This window comes from Falco cherrug, chromosome 8, assembly GCF_023634085.1.
Source record: "Falco cherrug isolate bFalChe1 chromosome 8, bFalChe1.pri, whole genome shotgun sequence".
In the NCBI taxonomy this organism is placed as follows: domain Eukaryota; kingdom Metazoa; phylum Chordata; class Aves; order Falconiformes; family Falconidae; genus Falco; species Falco cherrug.
The window spans coordinates 52,027,201-52,053,880 of NC_073704.1; the positions used below are offsets into that span (position 1 = coordinate 52,027,201).

The following is a 26,680-nucleotide window of genomic DNA, read 5'->3' on the forward strand; positions in this document are numbered from 1 at the left end:
GAAATAAATTTTAAAAAATAAGAAACAGCTAGAATATTTCAATGACACTTTGAATCACTCGAGAGACAAAAAATGAGTTGGGATATTACTGTGTGATGTTTTCTACCTACCTGAGAAAGCTACTGGGTGTGTTAAAAAAAGAAAATCTTAAAAACTCACTTTCTAGGTATGGATAGAAATCATCTTTGGAGTACAGAAGGATTGCACATCCCAAATTCTTCAAAACCAAGCAGAAATAGGACTTGAATAGGCATCTCTAGACACCCATTTCAACAAGTGTTTCATATGCCAAAATATTTCTGGTGTCAAATGGCAAAGGGCAAGTGTTGCATTGCTTGGAGAGAAGTTAGAGCAAGAGTTACACTGGAGCAGGCATGCCCCACTGTGTCACAGAAGAAGCATTTCTATGCTTTGATGCTCTGGAATGTACTTTGGCTGGTGATTGTTGAATATTTTGATTAGCAGAAGATATGCACCTAGAGCATCCTTGTACCCTTTAGAATAAAAGATTACTTAGTCTCAATTCTTGCTAGAAATTCTGCAGCTGATTATCCTGGATCTTACAGCTCTGTGTGTACTCTATGTTGCATGAAACAATAAAACCAAAATGACAGAAAATTGTTTTCAGGCTTTATACAAGTAAATTATGGCCATACCAAATATTCTCTTTTAGGTGCCTACCCAAGGCTGTCTCTCAGCTTTAAACTTAAGAGAAACATTGGTTACTTCATTCTGCAGACCTACATGCCTTCTATTCTGATCACTATCCTGTCCTGGGTTTCCTTCTGGATTAATTATGACGCTTCAGCTGCAAGAGTTGCTTTAGGTAGGCATTTTTACGCATCTCATGCAGTGTGCATTAGCTGAATGCTTTTTCTTGCTTCTGGCTTAGTGGATAGTGCCTGATCTGAAAAATAAATCTGTTAGATCTTTTTATGTCTGGCTTGTTAAGCTTTTTATTATTTGAATCAGCACTTAAATCATCACAATTTAAATAAAAATTAAAGTGATTTCATGTCTGAATTAGCTAACTGTATAATCATTGTAACTAGAATTAGCCTAATTGTCTCAACATTTTCTGTTGTTGTTTTACTGCTGGTTGTTTTCTCTGAAGAGAATGCATTTCGTTTGCTTTTGCCCATGGCAGTCCAGAATGCACATTCAGCTCTGGGCTATAGATTATAAATTACTTGTCCTTTCACGTATGAATTAAATAAAGTTTTACTAGGGCTGAATAGCTAACTTCTCCTTAAGTTGAGGGCGTTTTTCCTTACTGTTACGTTACAGTCTAAAAGCAAGACCGTTTCCCTGATTAATCTGTAAAGTACTCTTATGTCTCATCACTAATCCCATGGGTGTTTGTTTATACTGTGTCCCTCGTCAGAGGATCCAAGTGCGTTATAAAAATAAATACGAGTATCTATTGCCAAATTTTGTATAAATCAGACTGATTCCTGCCAGTACAGGTCTTGTATAGCTAAAGTAAGTGCATCACCATGAAAGATGCAATTGAGAATTTGACATTTGAATTTTATAGAATACTGTCTTGGGTTTTACCAGGCCTTTCTGTGTAGCATTTTCTCCTAAGAACTCAAGACTACAGATATTTTGAAAATGCTGGAGGAAAGCAAGATAACAGTGACTCTAGGCTGGTAATTTATAACTGAGACTTGTTAGAGAAGGTTACAGTTTATCTGGTTAAAAACATACTCATAGAATGCAACTACTGTTTGTTTGGTCGAATGCAATTTCTTACAGGTATAATTTTCTTTTCTATACAAAAAAAATAAAGATAAGGAATATGGGCAGAGGTTGGAGGTGGGCTTTTTTCCACCAGGAAGAAAACCCAACCCATCAACTTAGAATTTGTCAGTTCTAGCGTTTGAATATTATGAGCTATTATGCTATAAAATTAAAATTAATTCAGTCAATGAACTTGTCAATTCTTTTTTCCAGGAATCACAACTGTGCTCACAATGACAACAATTAACACCCATCTTCGAGAGACTCTTCCCAAAATTCCATACGTGAAAGCCATTGACATGTACCTTATGGGTTGTTTTGTCTTCGTGTTCATGGCTCTGCTGGAGTATGCATTGGTCAACTACATCTTCTTTGGCAGGGGACCGCAGCGCCAAAAGAAGGCGGCAGAAAAAGCTGCCAGTGCCAACAACGAGAAGTTGCGAATGGATGTCAATAAGGTACATTGAAATGGAGATATATTTTTAGCATTGCCCCAGGAAGGCAGACTTTAAGTTCTGCCAGGCAGAGCTTTAGAATGTGATTTCTTGTAGAAAATGAGTGGAGTGGGATTATGATGACCTTGTCTTAGCTCTGCAGAGCAGTGTGTTTAACCCCCTCAGCAATGAATGCTGCCCTCTAGCCTGGAAAACTGAATGATGATTTTCTAAAGCATGCACTCAGTTAAGCTCTACTGTGAGATGTTTTCTGTCAGGATGTAGAGTTAAATATGTCTAACCTGTTTCCAAAGGAACAAATCCAAAATGATGGCTATAGCTGATATTCTAGTAAGAGCTGTATGGAACATTGGCAATGAAACCTAAATTTAACCTACTTTCATAAATCTTTCAGATGACCTGGATAAGAAACATTTGCTACAGAAGTGTTTAAAGCTTGAAACGTTTGCATATTTTCAACATATAATGGCCCAGGATACTGTTGACTAAATGTGAAACTGCTCAGAAATAAAGCATCAACTTGCTGTGCACTTAATTTTGAATCTAAAAATGGTCCCCTGGGGTTGGAGGATTGAGGCAGCAAATATATTTGCCAAGATACACACTTTTAGAAAAAAATATCCATTATGCTTAATGAAAATGGAGCACTTAATGTAAAGCACTTGTCATTTTTCACTTTGACCATTTTGAATGAGTTTCACACAGTGGCAAATCTGGGCTGAATGCTAAAATGTAGTCAGTGTGAAATGTATAAACTTTCACACACACAGAGAATTGGAAGTTAAATAAAGTTAATATTTTTTTTTTTTTTCATTAGAAGCTCTTTGAATTTGTAATTCAGCATGATAATCCATGGGGAAAAAAATCAAAATGAGAATTAAAGGAAAAAGTCTAAATCAGAATGAAAATAAAGAACCCCAAGTGATTATTTGTGAAGTGGAAACATAAGTTTCATACAGCTCTAGTGGTGGAATTTCTCATGTTTGTTCAGAACTTCTACACTAGGATACTGTGTCTGCAGACAAAAGAACGTTTTGTTCTATTTTGGCTGGAACAACAAAAATTCATCGCATGTTGATAGCATAAAACAGTTTTACAGGTTATATACTCTTTCAAGATTCAGTATTATATTGTCATGGCTTAGATATCTCACCCATTCATTAATTATGGGGGGTTTTTTTCTTTTTAATTTGAGAGATACGTGTTTTAATGAAAGAATGCAAATGCATAATGATGAGATTAATTTTGATGTTATGGTACCATAGATCATTTTTTACCATCGTAAAGTTTCATGGAGACACTGTAAAATCTTTTTCTTCTATTGGTGATATTTCAGCAATGTAAAAGATCTGCAAGCTTTTATTTAATTTGTCAAGTTCATTTTTTAAAAATAATTAACCTTTAAACAATCAAAGGTATTAACGAAGAAACTCTGTAGGTAATTTTATGAGACTAGGTCTGTGTTTACCTGAAGTCTTTACTCTAACATCAGTGGAAATTTAAGATCCATAGGTGTCAGTGTCACCTCCAGCTGAGGTATATTTTTGTATACTGCTTCACTTGTGATTTTTTTCTGTATACTTATTCTTACAATAGATCTTTCCGATATTTAACAGAGTAGCCAAAGTCTAGTGGCAAATTGCTAATCACGAGCTAGAATTTGAAAGCACTAACTAGTGTACTAATCCAATCCACTAAGGAGAGTACGTTAATTCCAATAACCGTTGCACAAAGTATACTGGGAACAACTTTACATTATTTGTAGGGGTTTTTTATACTGAGCCTTTTGCTTAATATAGGAGGCCAGCATGGTTCATAGTCTACAGCAGCTCTGCTCTGGTATCTGGTTATGCTCTGATGTGATAACGTGGTTTGCAATCCCTTAAGCAATAGATGGAGAATCAAGCAGCAGAGGGTCAGTGAAGAGTAGTCTTCCGAGAGCCCTGTCCTACTGTGTGTAGGCTGCTCTGGGCAGGAGGAAGGGAGCTGACATCTGTTCTTGCTCTGACCAACAGCAAGAGAACAGATTCATATTTAATGGACCTGAATATTTTATCTATGAAAGGGGGGGGGAAATATTATGTATTTATTTTCATTTACAAGAACCAGAAATGTTTCAGTTCAGATGCAGGTTTCCATGAAAACCCAAGTATTTTAGAAATGGGACCAAACAAACACTCCATCTCTAATCAGGATCCAGCATTGAAGGACTAAATTTCCGGAGTATGAGTGTTTTGCGATATTTCTAGATTCCTTTTGTATTACTGCATGGAATATGATGAATTTATCCGAATCGGATATTATGTCAGAAAGATTAATGCTATGAGTAATAAACCTCATGAAACGTGAGGATGAAAACTTTTATAAAGCTATGTTGCTGCATTTGGCATAGACATTGTAAAAAAGGTGGATAGTTACGCTGCACTACAAGCAGTAGTTCAAACCTTTGTTTACACATTATAGACCAGATATGCAGATATAGATCTGTAATAAATTCCTTCAGATTCCAACACCATTCTTTCACAATAGCCTCTGACAACTTTTCGAGCAACAAAAGGTGGTGAGAAGTACTGATGAAGTCCTTCCATCCACAAGTATTTGCAAAATCAAAGTAGAAGTTAACACATGATCCCTTTAGGCTGCTGAATTCTTTTGTATGGAGAGGTTCCAGGGCAGGTACAGGCACTAGTAGTCTCTGTATTTTTGCTCAGAGTTATTCAGAAGGTACTAGAAAGCCTAAAAAACAGTAGGGAAGCACAGTAGAAGCTGTTCTTCCATGTCTGTGGTATCTGCTGAATCCAATGTGATCCCTTGGGGATTCGGTGACTCAGGAGGCGAATGTCCTGTTTTTTCTATCTGAACGAACACTGTCAGGCTGGCTGCAGAGCTTCCCCTGGGCTATGCCACGTGAAACTGTGGCAAATCTTTCTTTAAATTTCATCTTGGGTTCATGTCATATGTCCGCTGTGGTGCTTTTGGTATTGGTTTGGATTTTTAGAATCATAGAATAATTTGGGTTGGAAGGGACTTTTAAAGGTCATCTACTCTACCCCCCCTGCAATGAGCGGGGATGTCTTCAACTCGACCAGGTCACTCAGAGCCCTATCCGACCTGACTCTGGATGTTTCCAGGGGTGGGGCATCTACCACTTGTCTGAGCAACCTGTGCCATTGTTTCACCACTCTCATTGTAAAAAATTTCTTCCTTATGTCTAGTCTGAATTATCACACAAGATTGTAACTTCATATATTCCCTCATTTCCAGAGACTGATGGCTCTGTTTGGGGCAAGGGAAAGAAAGAGAAGGGATTTGCCCTATATCTTGATTTGCTATTTGAATCCTGAAACCTGAGTAATAAAATCAGAGAAATTTAAAGGACAAAACTCCAGGAAGATTCAGACTCAATTACTAGTAGATACGTGATCACAGACTTGTTAGGCCATGTTGGACATGCTTAATTTTCTTTGCAGTGATTTGAGGTTAAAATGGCTGTGTGTTTGATAGTTCCGCTCTTGAAGCTTCTCAAGCTGCACTCAGCAGTTTATTCCTTTATTCTAACTCGTCATCTTTTGCCTTAGTCAAAGCTAATTGTTCTCTCTGTAAACATTTATATCATTGCTTACAGGTGAAGCCCTGGCTTTCCTCTTACTCTAGAATTCCTTCATTAATTGGCGATAGCATTCACATCATTTCCTCACCTCGTTTTGCAAGCCTATCTTCTTATCTTACATTATTTCTTCAAATGCCTTTATTATCTTTACAGTCTCGAGTTTTTTCATCTCTTCTGTTCTGAGTGGCATAGTACTGCAAGTGTATATATAAGGAGTGTTGTATTTCTGCTTGAAGACCTACTCCGTGTCCTGAGGTCTGGTGTATATATAGATACCCACATATATATGTATATATATGGGTATATATCTAACCCACTGTTATGCAATTGTATTCTGTGGCCTTTTCTATTTTAAATAGGACTGTTGGCAGTCATCACCATCCTTTTGATTCTTTGTAGGCACACTTTGTGCTATCTTTTCCTTAGGCTCTGGGCACTAATCTAATGTATTGTCTGTGCTTCTTCTAGATAAGTAACAGATATGTTAAAAAACAGTGCCAAATTCTAAGCTCTGGCTTCACGATACCATTCAGCTGACTGTCTTCCTATGGGTAATTGTACATATATCTGGGACATACCATCTCTTCAGTTTTTAAGACCATCTCTTCAGTTTTAAGATAATGTGTCAAAAGTTTCGCTGAAATCCATAGCTTTCATCTGTTGATTATGTAATTACATAAAAATGTCTGGAAGGATTTGGTCTAGAAGCCTCTATGAGGTTGGGTTTTTTTCTTCTAATTTTAATTTCGGTTTCTGTTTCCTTTTGGGATAGAAGGGAATGGGAAGAGGGAAACAAGCTACTGTGATGTAACTCTTCAAGTTTTCTTCTTTGTGAAGCCTGGCTTTGCTTTCAAGGAGATGATTACCTAATCAGGATCTCGGTGTAGAGCCTGGTACAACTGCAAATAATTTCTGATGTAGATCCCATTTAATACACTTACTATATTTAATAGCCATTTTAATACACTTAATTTTTGACATTGCAGTCCAAATAATGAGTGAGCTTCTTGGCGCTCTCTCAGTACTGATTTATTCCCCATGAGTTTCTTCCTGAATCCAGTAGCCAAGGTATTTTTGATTATTTTTTTAAATTTTCCTCTTACATGATTAGATCAAATGATTTTACCTTGGATGTTTCGATCATGGAACTGTGGCTTAGATGGGCTTGCTGATGCTGATCACTGTGATGTGTCTGACGCATCTTCTGCTCTTTGTGGTGGTCAGGATTTGCAGTCACATTGCCTCCCAAGCTTTATGTTTTGCTGTTACTAAACTCCCAGCCAACCTGCTGCTTCTGCTGTTGCATGTTTGGAATTCTGTTACTGTTTTTTTCACAGTTGCTTGTCTGAGTCATTTGATTCAGACTACTACATACATTCCTTGACTTCTCTGGAAGTGTAAGTAAGGTGAAAATTTCCAGTATAAATGATATCTGTGTTTTTGTTGCTCTGGATAAATCAGAACCCCCCTGTTACAGCTGTGTGGTAATTTAATGGAAACCAATGCTGTCTCTGTAAAGACCAGGGTAAATGTACTGGGCTGAATGAAAGGCTGATCCTTCTTCCTCTGTAAAGAACCACTCCCTGCGTCTTGCTGTCTGTACATTTGACAAGGGGTGATCATAATGGAAAAGCAGCTGTATGCCATCCTCTTCCAAAGCAACACACACTGGAAGTGTGTCAGGGAGCAGAGACAATAGCTTGCTGTGAGTATTGATATCAGTTGCTACATCAAGGCTTTTGTTAAAAGAAGGGCTACAGATCCATCTGCTGATGGAGCACCTTGTCAGTCTTAGACATCACTAATGTTTCTTTACCTGGACATTAGCTAGAAACACGAAATGATACTTGCGTTTTTTCGGAACAGATATCAAAACAGAGGCATTACCATATAATGATTTGGTACACCTTCCATTTCTAGCCCTATCTTTCCAATTCTTACATTCACGTTATTCAGGCAGTGTTTAAATTATTTCTGAATTCTTTATCTTTTTCTTTACAGTTAGACCATCTAAATTTAGAACAGTTAATTACTGCAAATTAACATTTTTTGTATAAAGTTGTTTGTCATATTTTTTCAAAGTAATTTGATTTGCCACTTCACAGAAGTGGCTTTATGTTTTGCGTAATCTAAATACATCACTGAATGTGGTTTTAAAATGCATACAGTTGCAGTAATAACTGAAGCCTGGACGTTTCCAGCCTAGCTTAAGGCACAGAGATGCTCTAAGTGTACAGACTATATACCTGAAGTACATGATAACATAAGTCACATAAATAAAACTACTTCTAATTTTGCAATCATCCTGTTGTTATTGTGAGCATTAATAAAGCAATTTCCCTCTGGAAAAGAGGGGGGAAATGTCAGCATATTATGCAACACTTCATAAAACTGTTTATACAGATTTATTCAGTTGGGTTTTTTTAAATAAATGTGAACTGACATTGCTAACCTCTGCATGTTTAGATAAGGGGAATTTTTTTCTGAACACAAAGACTTTTTTTAAATGTACTGAGTGTATTTTTAAAACAATGAGTAATTCTTTACTCAGTAGTCTTTCTATTACGTAAGGTATTCAGTCAGCATGCCTGAAAGTTACAGTGCACTGCTGTTACAGGGTGCCAAGTCACAAACCAGTGACACTGTCAGACTGATGAGGTTTTTCTATCAGAAATTTGGGTACTACATAAGAAACATTGAACTTTAATATGAGACTGAGATTAAACAGCATATTAATAGAGTTGAATCACAAAAGAAGTGTTGTCTTGAAGAACAAATGTAGGGCTTAGTCAGCTAGGAAGGTTTAAACAAATAGAGGTACTTTTGCAATTCATTGCCCTCCTGACCCACTGTTATAGCTAAAATAGCACAGAGTTGCTAAAGGAGAGGAGATGGCATGGAAAGAACAAGCAGAAGCTTAACCTGCCCTCAGCTGCACTTAACGTGGTAACTTTCTTCCTCTACAAGCTGTCTCAGCTGCTGAGTTTTTTCCCCTACAAGTTTTTGATCAAGGAAAAGAGTCTGACAAGGTTTAACTAGAAAAGTTGAATAGTTGTCCTCAGACCTCTCATTTTCAGAAAACTCCACTGCATTATCAGGGTTTTAAGACAGATACGACCATATAATTACTTGTTTCACAAGTAGTTGCGCCTAATTATTTCACCTACGCAACTGGGCAGGCTGAGGATGGAGTCTCTGGACACTGTATAGTCTGGTGAGGAACTGGGGCCACAGCATCCTCCTTCCCAGGGGTCCAGTTTCAGAGTCGCTGGCTCAGGTGTGTGTGCTGTTCGAGCAGGACTGAATACTCCGTTCCATTGTGCCAACAGTGCCATCCATTACAGTGGCACACTTGGAAATGGCACAGTCAGCTCGAATATTACTTTGCTGCCTGCCATTTCCCACGACAGCTTCCAAACTTATCACTTTACTAGTGAATAAGCGGAAGAGCCTGTGCGGTTTTTCCACTGTCATATCCATAGATGTCTCTTTTGGAAAGGAGGGGTGGGATTAGGTGAAGTGTGTTGACTTGAGCCAGTGTGAAGCCATTGATAAATCCATGTGGCCCCTTGCAGGCCAGTTTGTGACAGTTTCCAGTGCACTGCCAACAGACAAGGTCACTCTCAGTTTTTAGAGTAAGGTGCAAAGATGCATTAACAGGGCTGCAGGCCTGAGATAATACACCGTGCTCCAAAGCAATGCTCATTAGCTTAGGCTTGGCTAATGCCTTTATTTCCCCGCTGATTTACTGCTGGCTTGCCTCTGGCCTTTTCAGTTCACAGCAATATTTGTTTGTTTCTATTTGAAGAAGACATATAATGCATCTCTAGCGAGGGTGAATTATTGCAAAGGTACCTAAAATGAGTCAGTATTTATTATATAGAGCTGCACCTTGAACCCTACGCAGTAGAGGTACTTCTAGTATAAAACACGAGTAAGAATGTGAAACATGTTTACAACAAGATGTAAAAGGTTTTGGAAAAAAAGAGGAATTTTAAGATGACTATGTGCACTACTCAGTTAATAAACAGAGCAGGCTATTAAAACACTAAGGCAACATGAAGCTCTTAAAATTTCAGTCTAAAATTTCAAATCCTCACTGCTCTATGTCACTGGAGCTAATGCTGCCACTGTGCAGATTTCAGTGAAAGTATTCATCCTTTTCCTTTCCCCTCCGAGGAGAGTTTTGCTTTGGTTTGCAGTATGGGTAAAACTGTAGGGAGATTGATTCTTGATCCAGGGTGGGAAAGTATTCCTTACACAGTTTCTAGAAGGACATGGAATAAAAGTAGGCATGGATTATAAAAGCTTAACCTTTCTCCTAAATTTACATTCGTGACTTATCCATGAAAAAACTTGCAAATGAAATAGCACCGGGTGCTTGGGCAGCCTCTTCGTGTTTTGTTGAAAACAGAGATTTGATAGGAGTGAAATTTGAGGAAGTTCTAGTTTTATCCTGCAGCACTTTGCAGAAGCAGTCAGAAGGTGATTTATTTCTACGGTCTGTGGTGGTATTCCACATGACATCTGAATAAAGGTCAAGTCATCTGCGTGAGATTTTATTTCTGCAGCCGTGCTCCTTTGAATGCCATGTTTAATTAATGTAAGACCAGTGCATGTACACTCCATTTGTTTAAAGCACGTTATCCTTTTTGCTTTTCTAGTGCATCTACAAACCTGCCATCCACCTGTGACCCTGAATTAAAATACACTTTTGGTTGCAAAAAAGAATCCATTAATGCAGTTTATATCATTATTTCAAATTGTGGGGAAATAAGGCACAAAAAAGGCAAACTGTGTACAGTGAAGTAGAAGAAATGTATATAGCTGCAGTCCAGAAAGCGTGCCTGGCTAGTGAATTTGGTGAATTAATTTCCCAAAACACATCAGCTCTAAAGAGTTTGCCAAGTTTTAATTGAATGGCCATGAGTCAGCCAATTTCTATCCAAAAAATAAGTTGTAACTTTAAATGTTATGTATTAGGGAACGTAACCTCATTGTGCCTTGAATCTTGAGATCACTGGATTGTGTATGCTAGGGTGGCAGTAAGTGGTAAATATACTATTACAATATAGAAGACGGCTGTTTGTCAGCCCCTTTGATTTATTTATAGTGTCTCAGATGATCATGTTTTGTTTCTCTTTGCAGATAGCAATGCATCCTTGTGTCTTATTTAGGGCAAATCGATTTCAGGTGATCCAAAATTCATATCAGAAGCATTTACATAATCAGAATGGTAGTATCTCAAACTGGTAAGAAGGGGGATGCATATTTCAAATCCCTCTTTTCTAGTTTTTGCCCATCTATAATCTATCCGTAACTATTAATTATGATGCTTTACCTTTGTTTTTTTTGCTCTTTAGGCTATAAGAGTTCCTAGATTGAATCAATTTAATACTTCCAACGCTATTAAATACCCCCAAAATTGCTGCGTTACAACACATTCTAAAGACTTTTCCCCAATATTTCAAAAATATTTTCCCCTCAGAATCTTCCCCCCGTCCCCAACAGTGGAAACATTCTGATTCCCAGGAGAGACACGATGCAGGCTCCCTGCAGCATGCCACAGAGGCTGCTTGTCTTGTGTGAGGGTGAAGACAGAGCAAGGTTAATGAGTAGAATAGCCCAAGCAACCTAGGAATAACATATCTGGCAGTATTCATAATAAAATATTGTCAATGGAGCATATGAATTAGGCATCCACTTAGACATGTACAAATTGAATACTATCTTACATATATTCTTTTTTTTTTAAGAGAATTAGGGTTTGTTTTGTATACATGTATGTTAAATTTAATGAAACAGTCCTGCTGGACTATGAAGCCCTATGTTTATCAGTTAATTCACTTAGTTACTTATTCTTTTGGATACTAGCTGCTTTCCCAGAGTTCTGCATGTAGAGAACCAAGAGTCAGTTTCTCACATAACTGAGGAAAAAGATTAGGATTGGTAAGAGTATGCCTAAATTTTAGTATGTGCATATATATGTAGAGACTTAGATGTCTATATATGTGAATATATCTTTTTACTCCTTAGATAGTAGTCTTAAGAATTGAGAATATAAGATTAAATTACAACATAGAAATCTGTCTTGTTTATTCTTACATCTCCCTTCCTTTTTATAGAAGTGTGGGAGACTTCAGTTTAGTTTTCCTCCCCACCGAAAAAACTTGTTGAGCCTTCTCCCTAAACTTCATGCATCTTAAAGCTATGTACAAAAAGCCTTATGTGCCCATCCTTCTCGTGGCCTGAAAATGTACTCAACTTGCTGGTAATACCGATGTCAGAAACAATGCTTTTGGGCTGGCCTGAAGGATGCAACAGTAAAGGTCATATAGCCTATATCAACATGATTGTTTCCTTGTAATGTTTTGTTTGGGCCACTTTCTGTCCCTGTGTCCTTTGAGTATCTGAAGGTTCTTGCAGGTAACTGGAAATGAAGGTCTTCAGAAATGGAAGATTTTAGCTCACGTTTTGCTAGATGGAATTCTGAGGGTTTATACTTTCAAGACACAGCAGTTCTGGGTAGGAAAAGTGCCCTTACATAAGTTTAAGTTGTTGCCTGGAAAGTCTCTTGTTTATTAAATTATCTGACAATACAGCCAGAGAAGACCCAAAAGATGATTCCACGTAGGTGTTGTCTGAAGAGGGCTAGCTATTGGCAGGGATGATTCATCAGCTTTTATTTCTTCTTCCTTTTTATATCATGAGGCATATACAATATACAATAATCTGCAATTAAAAAAAAAAGTGCTATATTTTGTCTCATTAATTCATTAATAGCTTTCTCAGTTGTGAGTAGATCACCCTTCCTGAAATGTATCTTACGAAACTTTTACAAAGTTGAACACATTCATATTCTACATAAACACCTACCATGTTTGCCTGTTAGTAAACTATTTGTTTCTCTTCTTTCCATAAAATTATGTGTGTCAGGAACAAACTGCATACTATTGCCAAAAAACCCAGTCTTTTTTACATCATTTTAAATGTGTTCTGAAATTCTACTGTCCATATCTATATTTTATGTGTGTGTATATATTGCTATAGGACTATAATATGTTTAACTAGTCAAACTCAAGTTTGGTTTAAATTTACAAGCAAAAAAGCCCCCAACGTGTCAGGGAGAAAACTATAATACAGTTTTTATTTTCTCTAGAATTAATGCGTACGCAAAAACAATTGAAGTATAATACAACATTTGCAATGATGCATAATATTGGTATATATTTTGCAAACACAGAAATTTACTTAGAAACAAATCTTGAAATGACTAACCATGTCTTGGCAACAAAGTTTCTTCAGTCTTGTCACTAGACTCTCCCCAGAACAGCAGACTCTTAGCGTACAAATAGGAATGTTCTAATTCAGTCAACAAATTCCGATTATTATTATTATTTTAAAGCAGAAAACTTTACATTTTAATAACGTCAGGACTAGTTCCTCTGAGCCTTGCAGTATTATAGCCATGAAACTGGTGGTATTTCAGGCTTTTAGATCAGTTCTGAACGTGATCATAACTAGTAGCTTTCTAGATCTTTTTTAGTTCAGAAATTCATTGTCAAAAGTTAAAAAGGAATCTTTATTTTATTTATAATTAAAACTCATCTGTGATTTTCCACAGGAAAACCTCAAGGCTTTTCTTTTAATTTTTTTTGTTGAATTAATCAGTTTCTTTCCAGTGTTTTATCTGGCCTTTGTCACTGCTCCCATAGTTTTTCCTTGGCCCTCATGCTGCTTCTGGCCATGTTAATTTTTGGGTTGGCCCCAAGGACTATGCTGCTGGTGTTCCCCAAAATCACAAGCCTAAATCTTTTGAGACGTGAGCATATCGTGGTCAGACAGCTAAAATACTGGCAGACTGCCATACAGTCCACCCTCTCTCATGATGAGTATATGCTGTATAGTTCTTTGCACACTGGATTTAACTTCAAACAAGAAAAATAACATCTATGTATTGTACAGAAGTCTGTTTTAGTGGAGCAACCTTATCAGCCTTATTTTTACTCTCCAGTTCATATGTCAAAACCATAACTAGATCCACCAAATCACATCTTGGACATTTTGCCAGTTGTGATGACGATCAGATGTTCCATTCATTTTACGTCTTTCATGAAGCTGTCTTGTATAAGCAGTTTCACTATATTTCTGCAGCAGATTTTTGGTGCTAGGTCTATCTGTTAAAGTACATTTTGTAAGACAGCGTAACAGGAGACTTAGCTTATGGGCATAATGAACGTTTGATGAAATTTTGGTCGTATTTATCACAGGTGCAAGAGAGCACCTCTTAGGATGCAGGTTCTTGCTGATGTGTTATTCATTTATATCATCTATAATATCTTTAATTATATAGACATAAGTGGGGTGATATTTTAACAAATAAATAACAAATACTTCACCAGACCAGTATTAATAAGAATCTGGGCTGCCTAACACCTTGTTTCTTGCCAAAATGGTAGCATTTAGAGCTGTTGTTAGCTGGTGCCCCAGAAGACTTCTATTCCAAAGCACTTGCCTTTGCTTCCTCCTAAATGTCTCAATGGTAAAAAATTGTCGTTGAAAATTGCAACTGAATTTTTAAAAATTCCAGTTCTGCATTGCTTCCTTCCTGTTAATTTTTAGTGAAAGATTGATATTTTTCCCCTTTTATTATTTATAAAATTTGTTTTGTAAAAATAAATACTTTCAGAAAGTTCAAAGGTATTAATTTTTTTATTTTTTCAACTTTTCTCCTAGAGAAGTCGTTGATGCTTACCTTTAACATAAGGGAGGTTTCTTCTTTCATGGAAGAATTTGATTTTTAAGATAGAATCACTTACAAAGAACTGTTTTGATCTGAGTGAGGGTTTTGCAATCTTCTGGAGGAAAAAGAAACCTGTACCTGAAATTTCCAGATAGGAGGGCAACTACCTTCAAATTTCATCAATGTGAACCTTATTCCAATTTGAAGACTTCCCAGTTAGAATTCTCCTTAACTAATATTTAGCTCCACCACTGTGATAAGTTCTTGCAGGTTAAAAAACCCCAAAATTGTTTCCTCCTTATGTGTATATGCATGATTCTGGTTTTGGATTGAGAGTGAAAGTCTCATTCACAGGAAATCACTTGAAAACGTGGCTAACCTTATATTTAAGTCCCATTAAATTAATGTATCTGCTTAAGTAAAGTTACGAGCTCATTTCCTGCATCAGATATCTATTTACTTTTTATGATCAACTATATTTGCTGCACTTGAATGGAAATTACATGTAGTACAACATCATGGCCTTACTTATATAATTTATTCCTTCCACTTTACCAGGGTTTGCATTGGACTGAATTATCTCGTCCAAAAGTGAAATAGGAGAAGACGTTTTTCTACAGAATCACAGTGTACTCTGTTTTTCTTTTTTGGTGGGCTAAGGTTATTTATCTTCTTTTACTCCCAAAACCCCAGGGATGATTTTGGGGTATTTTAGAAGATGTTGGTGTAAGGTTCAAGCTGAGGACAGGACACCAGTAGACCATTTCTCCATTTTTTCCTATTCTGTGCCATAATTCAAACAAGCAGTCCTGATTTTGCCTATTTTGCCTGTTGGCTTTTCATTTAGAACATTAGATTCTGTGCATCAGTTTGAACAAGTTCATGTTTCTTGATTTATATTCAAATGTCATCAAGCCAAAGATACTTTAGCCTTTTTCATTTTATGTGGGCACTTATTCTGAATGTCTTAAGTAGGGAACCTTGTGTGGAAGTAATGGATGCCAAAGGAAAGTGTATGTTTTCAACCATTTCTCCAGAATCGTACAATCCTTACAGCTAAATTGTGGATGTGTTCCTAATGATAGTGATCAAGGAATGACATGTATCAGAGGGTAAAACTGGATGCCTAGGAGTCAAATTATAAGTAGTTATAACAGTGTTGCAGCTCTGTGAGCAGATCTTGCACTTTCTCTCACTTTATTTTTAAATTCTCACAGGTCTCTTGGGTTTTTGCTTAGATTTTTAGGCTTTAAAAGATCCTAAAGAAAACCCTGATTTAATTTGCAGAGTTTCTCTGGATTTTCTGGCCTGAAACCAATCAGCCTGACCCAAATCTTAGGTGTATGATGCAGTCTGAGCCAATCCATGGTTTCATCAATAGTTACTGTGGTACTGGCGATAAATTTGGTGCTGTCCAGACAATGGAAATGCAGCGGTTGTTACATTCTTAGGGCTGTTTCAAATGTGGATATTTTGAAACATCAGGCATTTGTGCTTTATAAGTTCATATAGCTTTATCTCAGTAGACTTGCTTATCGTGTCAAAAATGCCTGTAATAGCTTTAAGCAGGTGCCATTTGAAAATCATTAATTCTTTTTTCTTCCAGAGTGTACCTAGCAGCAGCTTATACAAGACTATCTGCCTTCCGCACGTTGTCTCGTGTAGTCAGTGCAGTCCCCAGGCATCAGTGGTTCCCAATCAATAAGTCAGACTTTGCTGATGAGGTGGAAGATCCCTATTACATGTAAAGTGCACTTCATACTTCACCTAATCTTGCTAGAGATGTTGTGACTAGTCAGGAATGGGATGGTACTGGTTTTCCAAGGAAATCTGAGCTGCTGAGAGATGGGAAGCTAGGCTATAGATAGTACCAAGGTCTTTATCTATAACAAATTAAATTATATGTCTAGGCATGTCATGTTGGTCTTCATTGCAAAAGGGATTTTTATTTCTGTCCCTCAGTTCTTAAAAATGTCGATTTACAGGACATATAAATGTTAAGCCCTAATCTCAGGATATAGCTGCTGAGCCCTAATCTCAGGTGTTAATCTTTTTAACAGACTAGGTATACTTCTGTTTTCCCTTCATGGTTTAGCTCACCGTATTTTGCTTTTAACTAATGGCAGCCCTACTTAACAAAAACTTTTGAATTAACAACTGTTTTGTTTTACAAGGTTTTTCCATCAGAAATTCCAGCCCTGCTGTCTATTTTATCCATGGTTTCTGAGCCATTCTGCCTAGAATGAGCCATCAGTACCTGCCTGTAATTGAAGGTTATAGATGAAAATAAACAGTATATGAGGAAGGAAAAATGTCAATATTCTATCTTTCCAATTCATCGCTATAAATATACCTCCTACTATAAAGCTGTGTTTGGAATAACAGTAAAGCTTTATCACCAAGATGCTGATTTAGTTGACGTTAGTAGTTTCAGAGATCTGGTCATCCTCGGACGATTCGTAATGTACATACGTATGTGTGTGGGAGCTGTAATTGCCTTGTATTTTACAGTTGCTAATGTATTGGTGTAAGAGGAATTCCTCAAGAAAGCCATCATTTTGGAGTTTCTAGGTAGCAGGAAGAATATATAATGGTAACATTTCTACACTTTCCTGTGTATTCCCTTTGTTTGAGGCCAACAAAAAAGGTTGTGGTCTCTTTCAAGGCTCCAGAGTCAGCTGTTCTTCCAGTTGACCTGGACCTACAAGTGAACATCATTTACATCATATATTTTTGTCATCCACCTTTAAGACGGATTTATAAAAACCCCACCCTCTTGCATGGTTGCTGAGCTCCAGTCATTTCTCTTCCACTTCTGCTTTCACCTTTTCTTTCCATGGTACTTGCTGCTGCTTTTTTCTTCATGTTCATCTTCCCTTCCTTTCTTGTCCCTGGGAATTTCTCCATTAAGTTTGAACTCTTTTGTTCACCATAAAGAGTCTAGTTCTATGGTTGAACAACCCTTCAGCACCAAGAGATCTTTTTAACTTTCTTCCACCTCCTTCTGAAACCACTTTTACACTTACTTTTCCCCCAGAATAATTTTAACAATTGTTTTCATATCATCATGTCTTCCTTGGTCAAGTGACCAGCTGGAAAAAACACATTTACATCACAACGTTATGTTACCTTGAGGAGCAGAGCAAGGCAGTAACAGCACCTCTGAAGCCAGAACATACCGATGCTAATTGTTGGCTTAGAGGTCCCTATATCTTTTAATTAGTTGTCCTATTATTACCCTAGAGTGCTTTAATTTTAAATGAAAGATAATAGCTGCCTTATCTCTAAGGAATCTGGTCTTGATTTTATTAACTTGCAGGACAGAAGAATAATTGGCACATATCATTGTCCAGAAATGTATTCAACAAAGGTATCTTTCATTGTTTTCTAATGTTTATATCCTCAGAGACTTAAAATTCAGGTCCTGACCACTTATGGTCATTAAAGATCCCATGGCACTTTTTTATAGCGTGGTCATCTCAACCCCAAGCACCTGGCCAAATACCAATTTATGTAACTGTTCTGCTTACCTAACATTCCCCACCACCACTCACCCACCCCATAGTTTCAATTGGCTACAGCATTCTCCATTGCCTTGACTAAAATGTAGTGTATTGTTCTGCACTGTCAGTCACCACATTGCACTTCACTCGGAAGTGAAGTGGTTCTTCTTTCTAATGCTTGTAAAGCGCTTTGGGATCCTTTTGAATGGGCGGTGCTGTGTACAATAAATGTAATTCATTGTCATTCTATCTCAGGCTTCACTTAGTTACAAAAGCATGTTTTATTTAGAGTTGGGCGAACCTACTTGATGGAAAGAACACTCCCAGCTCTCTCTAATCTGACAAGGAACCTTTTGTCAAAGGTTGAAAACTTAGGTTAATTTCTTTCTTTCTTCTTGTTGTTGTTTATTTTTTATTTTCACATTCATTTCTACTTTTGGATTGGAACTTGGGGAATTTTTCAGATTGGGAATTCAAAATACCATGAAAAATGCAGTTCTTGTTATAGTCAATCCACTGTTCCAGGTGCAGGAGGGTCACATGAGTGCTTAAGAAGCACCTGACCTCTGTGGTGCTTACCTGGCTATTCTAACACTTGAAGGTTCGCCCATCGCTAATTTTGCATTATTTCTTCTGAAAAATTCTTGAAATATTGAAAAATGCTGTGCTTCAACTCTGATATCAGTGTGATATGTGCAGAAGAAGACACTTTGCCCTGGAAGGTAGTTTAAAATATTGCCAAATGTTTTTTCTGCTCAGCATCGCTAATCTTACTAACTGCTGCCAAGATTACGAGATATCTGCCACAATTTGCTGTGTTAAGAAATTTACTGAAATGAGAATAGAAGTGACAAAAGAATCAAATCAAAAAGTTAACTGAAGGAGTGATATCATGTCGGTAAAGCATGTCTGTATCTGACTATAGTAGACTAAAATGTTTTTTCTTGCATTTGTGTTGCATTGAAAGTATATGAGTGTGTAAACAGCACTCAAATTTCTAATATCATTGCAGATCAAATGGATAAAATGTTTAAAGTAGTTTCATCCTAAGAAGATTTAAGATGTGAACCAATCTGTTGGCACTAAAACCTTTCCAAAGATAGTATCTTAGCATGCACAACATTGAGGTGAAAATAACCCACCCTCTGGGCTAAGGGGTAAAACCGTTGTAGTAGTGGATGTTATGCCAAGCTTCCCCTGATGTCATGGAAACTAAAATTTTTATTCTTGTCTTAAGGCTATGTGAAACTATCAAAAATGTAGTTTCCAAATGGCTTTGCACCCCTCTTGTAAGATACTTTCTTTTTTTTTTTTCTTTTCTTATTTTTTGTCCTTGGGATCAATGAATGCCAAGTGCCTGTAATTGCTTTTCTTTCCAGGATACTGAAAGTCTTGCTATTTGTCTGAAATATTATACCAAAAATGGCAGCCAATTTTTTCTTACCCCGAATATCATGGAAGAATTTTCTAAATAGCTCCACTCATGATAAGAAAATATTTGAAAGCTCTCTTTAGAAGTTTCATGGATCTATTTGAAAGGATTTGCATATGTTTGCTTTAGTTTGTATTACAGTAGCAGAATCCTCTTTTTGTCTTAGTTTTGTCTAATGCAGAGGAAAACTGATTGGACCACCTGCCTGGCTGGCACACAGTGCTTCCTCACCATGCTCAACACCATCCTATGGAGGCCTTAAAGGATATTTTCTTGAGTTCCAGCTCAACTTTCCCATTTTTCTAGTGCTTCTCAAAAAAGACGGAATTCCCTGACACACTAGAAAATTCAAATATTTTGTATGGCTTTGTTGAAAAGCAAGCAACATTTCATCTAAAACTAAAATATAAAGAAACTAGAGGGGTGCAAACTCACAGAGATTGGTGGGGGGTGAAGAGAGGGAAGGAAATCTGGCATCTCAGCAATGTCAGTTTTTATGCATCACTTGAACAGATGTAATCACTCAAATGGCAGTGTTTCAGTAGGTCCGAAGTACTTTGGTGAGTAACTGACTTCCCAGTTCATAACGCTGTGCAGCGGATGTTACTAAAACCCACTGCGTTTTCCACCCAGTTCTGTCACCATGCCATGTGAAATATTACGTAGGGATTTTTTTAATAACAGCAAATACGATGCTATACTGGGTAGTGCAGCAAGGTACCTGCTGCTGACTGCTGGCTTCTAAACAATACAAAATAGACTAATGCCATCTTATTGTTTAGGAACCCACAGAAGTCACAGTTAAGGCACTTTCAATAATAACTATGGTGTATATTGTATACATGATTAATAATGTGACTGAGTTACTTTTAAAGGAGTTCTGGCACAGTTTCATCTCGTATTTGGCCTGGAGTATATCTGTACTAGCATCACTAAGTCAGTGTGCTGAATTAGCTGCTCATTAGCTATTATGGCTTTTTAAAGTATTTTTATTTAACTATAATCTGTAACTGCACAGTTCAAAAGATGTACTTGGAGGGAAGACTGAGGAGGATTAGAACTTCCTAAATAACCTTATATTTGTTTTCTATAAATGGATTATTTTGAAGTTCTCCTACCATACTTCAGATCTACTCCAGATTGCCTAAGAGCAGAATTTACTTTCTCATCTTTGAAATCCCATTGATTGTCTAAGGGGTTTCTTTACAACAATGCATTAATATTTTTTTCACTGAGCTGCCTTTAAAAATATATATAGTAGCTAAAAGTACCCATTGAAACAACTGTCGATGTACATTTGATGTGATTACACTCTGTATATGTTTTTCCTTGCTTGAAATCACAGATCTCTGCTATCCCGGCATTCAGGTCTCCACAGCATGCACCGTATTTACAAAATTCATTAGCGCTGGGGAATGGAGTTTTCACTTAGATGTAGCCAGACCCTGTGGGTGCCTTTGCCCCAGTAATCAGGAGTCCTGTTAGGGACACAGGGACTGAAGGCTTGCATTCTCTGTGCAGTGCTCGGGGCCTTATTTCAGAGAGGCAGAGACACCTTGTGAATACCTGAAGGTTTTTTTCAGAACAGAAGCTTTCATTTGAAAGAAGAGAACCCCAAAAATCAGACCCTTTCCCCTCTGATTTCCCTCTAAAAACCCTGAAAAGTTTAATACTTGCCCCAGATAACTCTACCCAGTGACAGAATCCCACTTTCAGGAGCTGAGCATATATTCCATTTCCAGGTATTGCTTCTGCTCACTGACCATGGGGGCTAGGGCAACACCGGTTACTCCATTGTAATATACTGGCCTTACTGCTCCCTGAGTTTTTGTTTTGTTTTGTTGTTTTTTTAAAAAAAAGACAATAAATACAGTCACGGCTATGCTTAAAGTCTTTTAGACAGGCTGACATCCAATGAATTAGTAATGTTAGATCTAGCTAGCCCTTGTCAGCATGGCTTCAGTTTGCAACTGATCGCGCTTCTTTCTCCCTGTTAAATCTGTTTTCTTATTTTTTACAGATGGATCCGCATGAAAATATTTTGCTGAGCACACTTGAAATTAAAAATGAGATGGCTGCCTCCGAGGCTGTGATGGGGCTTGGGGACCCTAGAAGCACTATGTTGGCGTATGACACTTCAAGCATCCAGTACCGGAAAGCTGGCTTACCCCGGCACAGCTTCGGTCGCAACGCCCTGGAGCGACATGTGGCACAGAAGAAAAGTAGGCTACGGAGACGTGCATCTCAACTGAAAATTACCATTCCTGACTTGACTGATGTAAATGCCATAGATAGATGGTCGCGCATATTCTTCCCTGTTGTTTTTTCCTTCTTCAATATTGTCTATTGGCTTTACTATGTGAACTAAGAAACAAAGCCACGCAGGAAGCAAGAACTGGATTTCTCTTCAAATCGGTTGTACAGCCAAAAGTGGGACTTAGAAAAATTCTATTCAGGACAAAAAGTTATTTTAAAACACCTTAGTTGCTGGCCCACTCTATGGTCTGTTTTTATAATGTTTTGGTTGTATCTGCTAAATCGTAAATATGTTAAGTTGTAGTATGGACATATCCCCTTCTCAAAATATAAGTGCATTTTGAGCGTGAAAGCATAGGATTTTGACAATCGCTTTTCTCTCATTGTCCCTCACTCTCTTTTCTTTTTTAATTGTCTTTTTCTTTTTTTTTTTTAATGGCCATTTGAGTTTAGTGATACACATTGTACAACAGCATTTGAGAAACAAGTTCTAGTTTCAACAGCAGTACATACCATTCCCAGAGAAACTGCACAGCCGAGCCATGCATCTACACTTAGAAGAGTGTACTAAGTTGTTATCGTGCTTATGAAACATCCACACTTTACCTTTTAAATGTGTAAACTTGAAAACAAGTAGTGCCTATCATCTTTCCAAGATTATGATGGTCAGAGGTTTCCCAACCATATTTAGGTATTTCCTGTTATTTATTGAAAGAACTAAACCTTTGACTGGTAATATTAGGGTTGGGTGTTTGCACAGAAACTGAAGCAAAAAGCACTAGTTTTGTCTGGATTTTAAAGAGAGAACACATGTTCACAGTCAAAGTGGCTGTAGTGGTGACCAATCGAGGAATGTAGCAATGGTATAAAAATGCATTAATTCTGAATGGGGAGATACGCTGCTGTTTTGTGTTGGGGAAAGCAAACCATCTGTCCAAAGTGCCAAAATTGGTTGGCCAAATAGTAATTCTCGAGGTGGCTGAAGGAAACCAATGGTGCCCTGCCTTTCTAGGGTAGGGAGAGCTGGAAAGCAGTTGTAAAATACAGGGCCAAGGGGAGGGAAGGCTACGTATATGTTAAAGTGTGTGTATATACACACACAGACATACACACACACATATATGTATACTGTGCAATTGAATGTTGTCAGTTATAGTACATACCTTAGTCTGAAATACTTATGTGGAGTTGTGTGATTTCTTCCAAGTTTGCAATCTTTCCAGTGTTGTGCTTGCTACTGTCATTACGCTTAACACCTCACATCCAGTTTGATTAAAGGTATCATACCTCTTTCAACAGCAACCGTCCAAGCATATGTATTTCAGTAGAAAAAATACTGAGTGTATTTTCTCAGTCTGGATTAGGCAATATGGTTTCGCTTTTGATTTTTTTTTTTTTTCCTTAATGCACTGTTTTAAAGGGAAAAATTTGCTAAGCCATCACTTTAAGAATTTAATTACACTCCTGAATGTTTCCTGCTTTAGGGTGATTTCCATTGAAAAAGTAGCAAACTTCAGTTTTGCTTTAGGAAACTTTTCTAAATAAAAGGTTGGGTTTGTGGTTTTTTTTCAACCCATAGAGCTTTAGTCTTACAGATGAAATAGAATAGACAGAAAGTAGTTTTATAGCCAAAGCAGAGTTTCCCGTTTAGTCTGTTGTGGAACCTTTTTCTGTAATTAAAAAAAACAAACAAACAAACCACTTTGTAAGAACTGTATAAAAAGTATAAATTCCTGATAGCTTTTACTTAATCCCCAATACTGTTTGACACAAAGTATTTCATGAAGAAAAAGCCACATCTGTTGTATCTATGCTACCTCTCACCTGTGTACAAATTTCTGAAAGAACCTAGAATTCAAGTAGCTTCCAAATAATAAAGGAATTTTTTTCAGGCAGATACTTTTTTCCCCCATTAGGTATTCCTTTGGCGATACTTTAAGCTAGTTCTTAAGAATATTTTTCATAAAATATTTTATTTGAATCTTTTGTTCTTGCTTTAAAAGAGTGATTTTATTACAAGTTTCTGTGGGGTTTTCCCACATTTGACAGTGAATAACAGTGATAGGAGGAAAACAATTTTGGGAACTAAGAGGCCAATTTCCTGACTTTGTTTTGAGCATATCATATGCTTATTTCTGCCTCAAATCAGAGAGAATATTTTTGAGCCTGAAGTGGGGTTTGCCAGGCAGACACAGCACCTGTGGGTTTCAAGGGATCTGTGCGTATGTTGGTGTACTGCCTCCAGGCTCAGGCTCTGCAATACGTAGAGGCAGGCTTTCATCATGCTGTTAACTTTCCAAGTCAAAATGTTGCTTTTTGTTCACATCCTTAGTTTCTGAGTGCACTTCATGCATAACGCAGTAAGATTTGTAGATGCATTTGGAATTTCAACTGATAGGTATGAATCATGCTGGAATTGGTTCCCAATTCTAAGAAAAGGAGCCACATCAAAATTCAGTATTTCTCTTCTAAGTCTGTTCTTTAAAAATGCTATCAATTATCATAAATAAAAGCAGTCTTATAGTATTCTTCTGTACAAGCTTTTCTTTCATTTCACAAATTGCTGCCAACTCCTTTTTTATGTCACAGAAGCATAGTGTGAATACAGGGAGCTCACAGCCCGTTTGTGGTTGATACACGTCAAATATAAAATCTTACAGAGAATATGTTGACTCCACATTGGTTTACTGCATCAGCTGTTATGAAAACCACAGAGACTGAATCCTAGAACTGCACATTAATTTATCTGAAGTTACAGTACAAGCCATAATACTCTCTGATGTCGCTATTCAGAGAGTGAAAGAAAATGTCTGGTTTCTGCTCAGGTGTCACTAGGAAAGATATATTATCTGGGGGGAAGGAGCACTTTTGCTTTTACTACATCCTTCTGGCTATTAATGTGATGTATAAAATTAGCAAAAGAGAAGGATTCTATCATTTTGTACTAAGGCTTAACACTGTGATACAAAAAGATGGGGGTAAGACTGGCGAGACACTGTCAAGGGAAAAGCGTGACTCGAGCCCAAGGTGAGCACTTACTCCTCTTCTGAGATACTTGAGTGAAAGTGAGAAATTATGCCAACACACATGCGATACGGGGTTTCCTATGTGTGCTACCCTCCAGGTAAACGAGCATAAATTTGCTTTTACTTTGGAATTGACCGAACATGAATATTCTAGATCTTTTTAATCGTGCTAATTGTTGTTAGTTTCAATAAACAAAATATCTAAGTTAATAATTTAGATAAACCTTGTAATATAATTATAGTTGCACATTTTATTGTTCTCTTAGACATAATAGCCAGCAATTAAGGTGTTTTTCATCTTTGTGAAATTCATGGGCAAATTATGACTATAACATGGCACAGTTTTAATGAAATCTTTGAGATCAATCTGTAAATATATACTGTACATGACTGCTAATAGGTATGATACACATTTTCAGAACTGAAAATTCATGCAACATATTTCTGTGTTTGCATAAGGAATGTTATGTTTCTATCCTATCACACTGTAATGACTGGGAAGAAAGACTCAAGCAATGACATTGTGGCCATTTCTTTTCTCATTCCCAGGGGAGGAAAACAGAGTCTTAGAAACAGCATGTCACAGAGTTCTTCAGAGAGTTTTTCATTCTATATAAAAAAGACATAAAATCTGTAAGGTACAAAAGCACAATGCATAGAGAAAATGAGTGGTGGTCTTACACCTGGGGAAAAAAAATTCTATTTATTTCAGACAAATATGCATTGAAATTAAACCTCAATTAATTTTCACTGTAATTATTAGACTGTGTTCCAATTCTATATTATAACACAGTACTAAACATAAGAGAACAGATGTTAAACATTTTCCAACTATATGTGCATATGGACATATACCTACATGTCTATATGGACATATGTGTGTATATATACACGTTCTGAGTATATATATGCACAGACATTTATGTGTTGGCGTGTTAAAGGAATAAGCTAATAATAGTTTTGTTTCTACCATCAACCAGTGTATGAATATATTTTTGAGAAGAAAAGGTTAATGTATTTAAAAAAAAAAAACAACAAACAACTTACTATACAGGGTAACTGGGCATTTCTATATCAGCAGATCAATGCTTATAATTCGTATGGAGCATTGCACCGTTTGACATGATGATAGTACTGTACCTCCTAGCATCTGAAATTAGACTAGTCCTCACATTGCTTGCCTATTTCTTCTCTCTCTTTTTATAACAGCATTGTCCACTAGTAAGTTTTGAAAACCAACAAATTCTTTAGGGAACCAAGGGAAAAAAAAAAAGGCAAAAATATTAACTATTTCTATAAAATAATCTAGGGTGGGATGGCCAGGGTACAATACTATATCAGTAGTGATCATAACATTTTGCTATGTGTACATAGAACATACAATGTGAGCAACCATAACTTAAGCTGAACGTGTGTAAATATTATCAGATTTCTTAAACATTTTTAACTTCTAATTTGTACTTTATGGTAAGGCAAAAAGCTAATTCTACTTATGGTTTAGGTTAATGTGTCCTAAAATTATGTAAATAATTAAATAAGCTGTAAATGAGCAGTCGATAGATACAGTAATTGTTTAGTGAATTTTTTTTACTAAGTACAATAATTGCAGTGCTCTAGCAGAGTAATTTAAACACCCTTTTGCATAAACAGATTTGGATTCCAGATATAAAAAAGTACAGAAGGTACTGTGGTGTAAAATAGCCATTGCATCAATGTTACTGCTAGAACAATTGATTCTTTTGTATGGTTAAAATGTTCAGGCAACGGAAGATAGTAGCTTGGCACTCAGTACTCGGATTAGCGTAAAAAATAGGGCCTGGTTTTCACTTACAGTAAGGCACCTTTATGTTGCTCCAGTGAGTGGAGAGGTGGAGGAATCCAGGGTAAGTGAGAATTCAGCTGTTGGTGATTT

The 26,680-nt window shown here is 37.0% G+C and overlaps 1 protein-coding gene across 3 annotated transcripts in view; it reads left to right on the forward strand.

The window, feature by feature from the left end:
* Positions 1-25,770, forward strand: part of GABRB2 (gamma-aminobutyric acid type A receptor subunit beta2) — a 170,821-nt gene extending 145,051 nt beyond the window's left edge. For 2 of the 3 annotated variants that reach the window (XM_055719384.1, XM_055719385.1), the window contains 4 exons: positions 674-826; positions 1,957-2,201; positions 17,871-17,921; positions 21,507-25,770. In XM_055719384.1, the coding sequence (XP_055575359.1) occupies positions 674-826; positions 1,957-2,201; positions 17,871-17,921; positions 21,507-21,854 (797 nt within the window). In that variant the 3' untranslated portion in view covers positions 21,855-25,770. The remainder of the gene's footprint in view (positions 1-673; positions 827-1,956; positions 2,202-17,870; positions 17,922-21,506) is intronic. The other variant, XM_055719386.1, reaches the window with a different exon arrangement.
* The last annotated feature ends 910 nt before the right edge of the window (positions 25,771-26,680 follow it).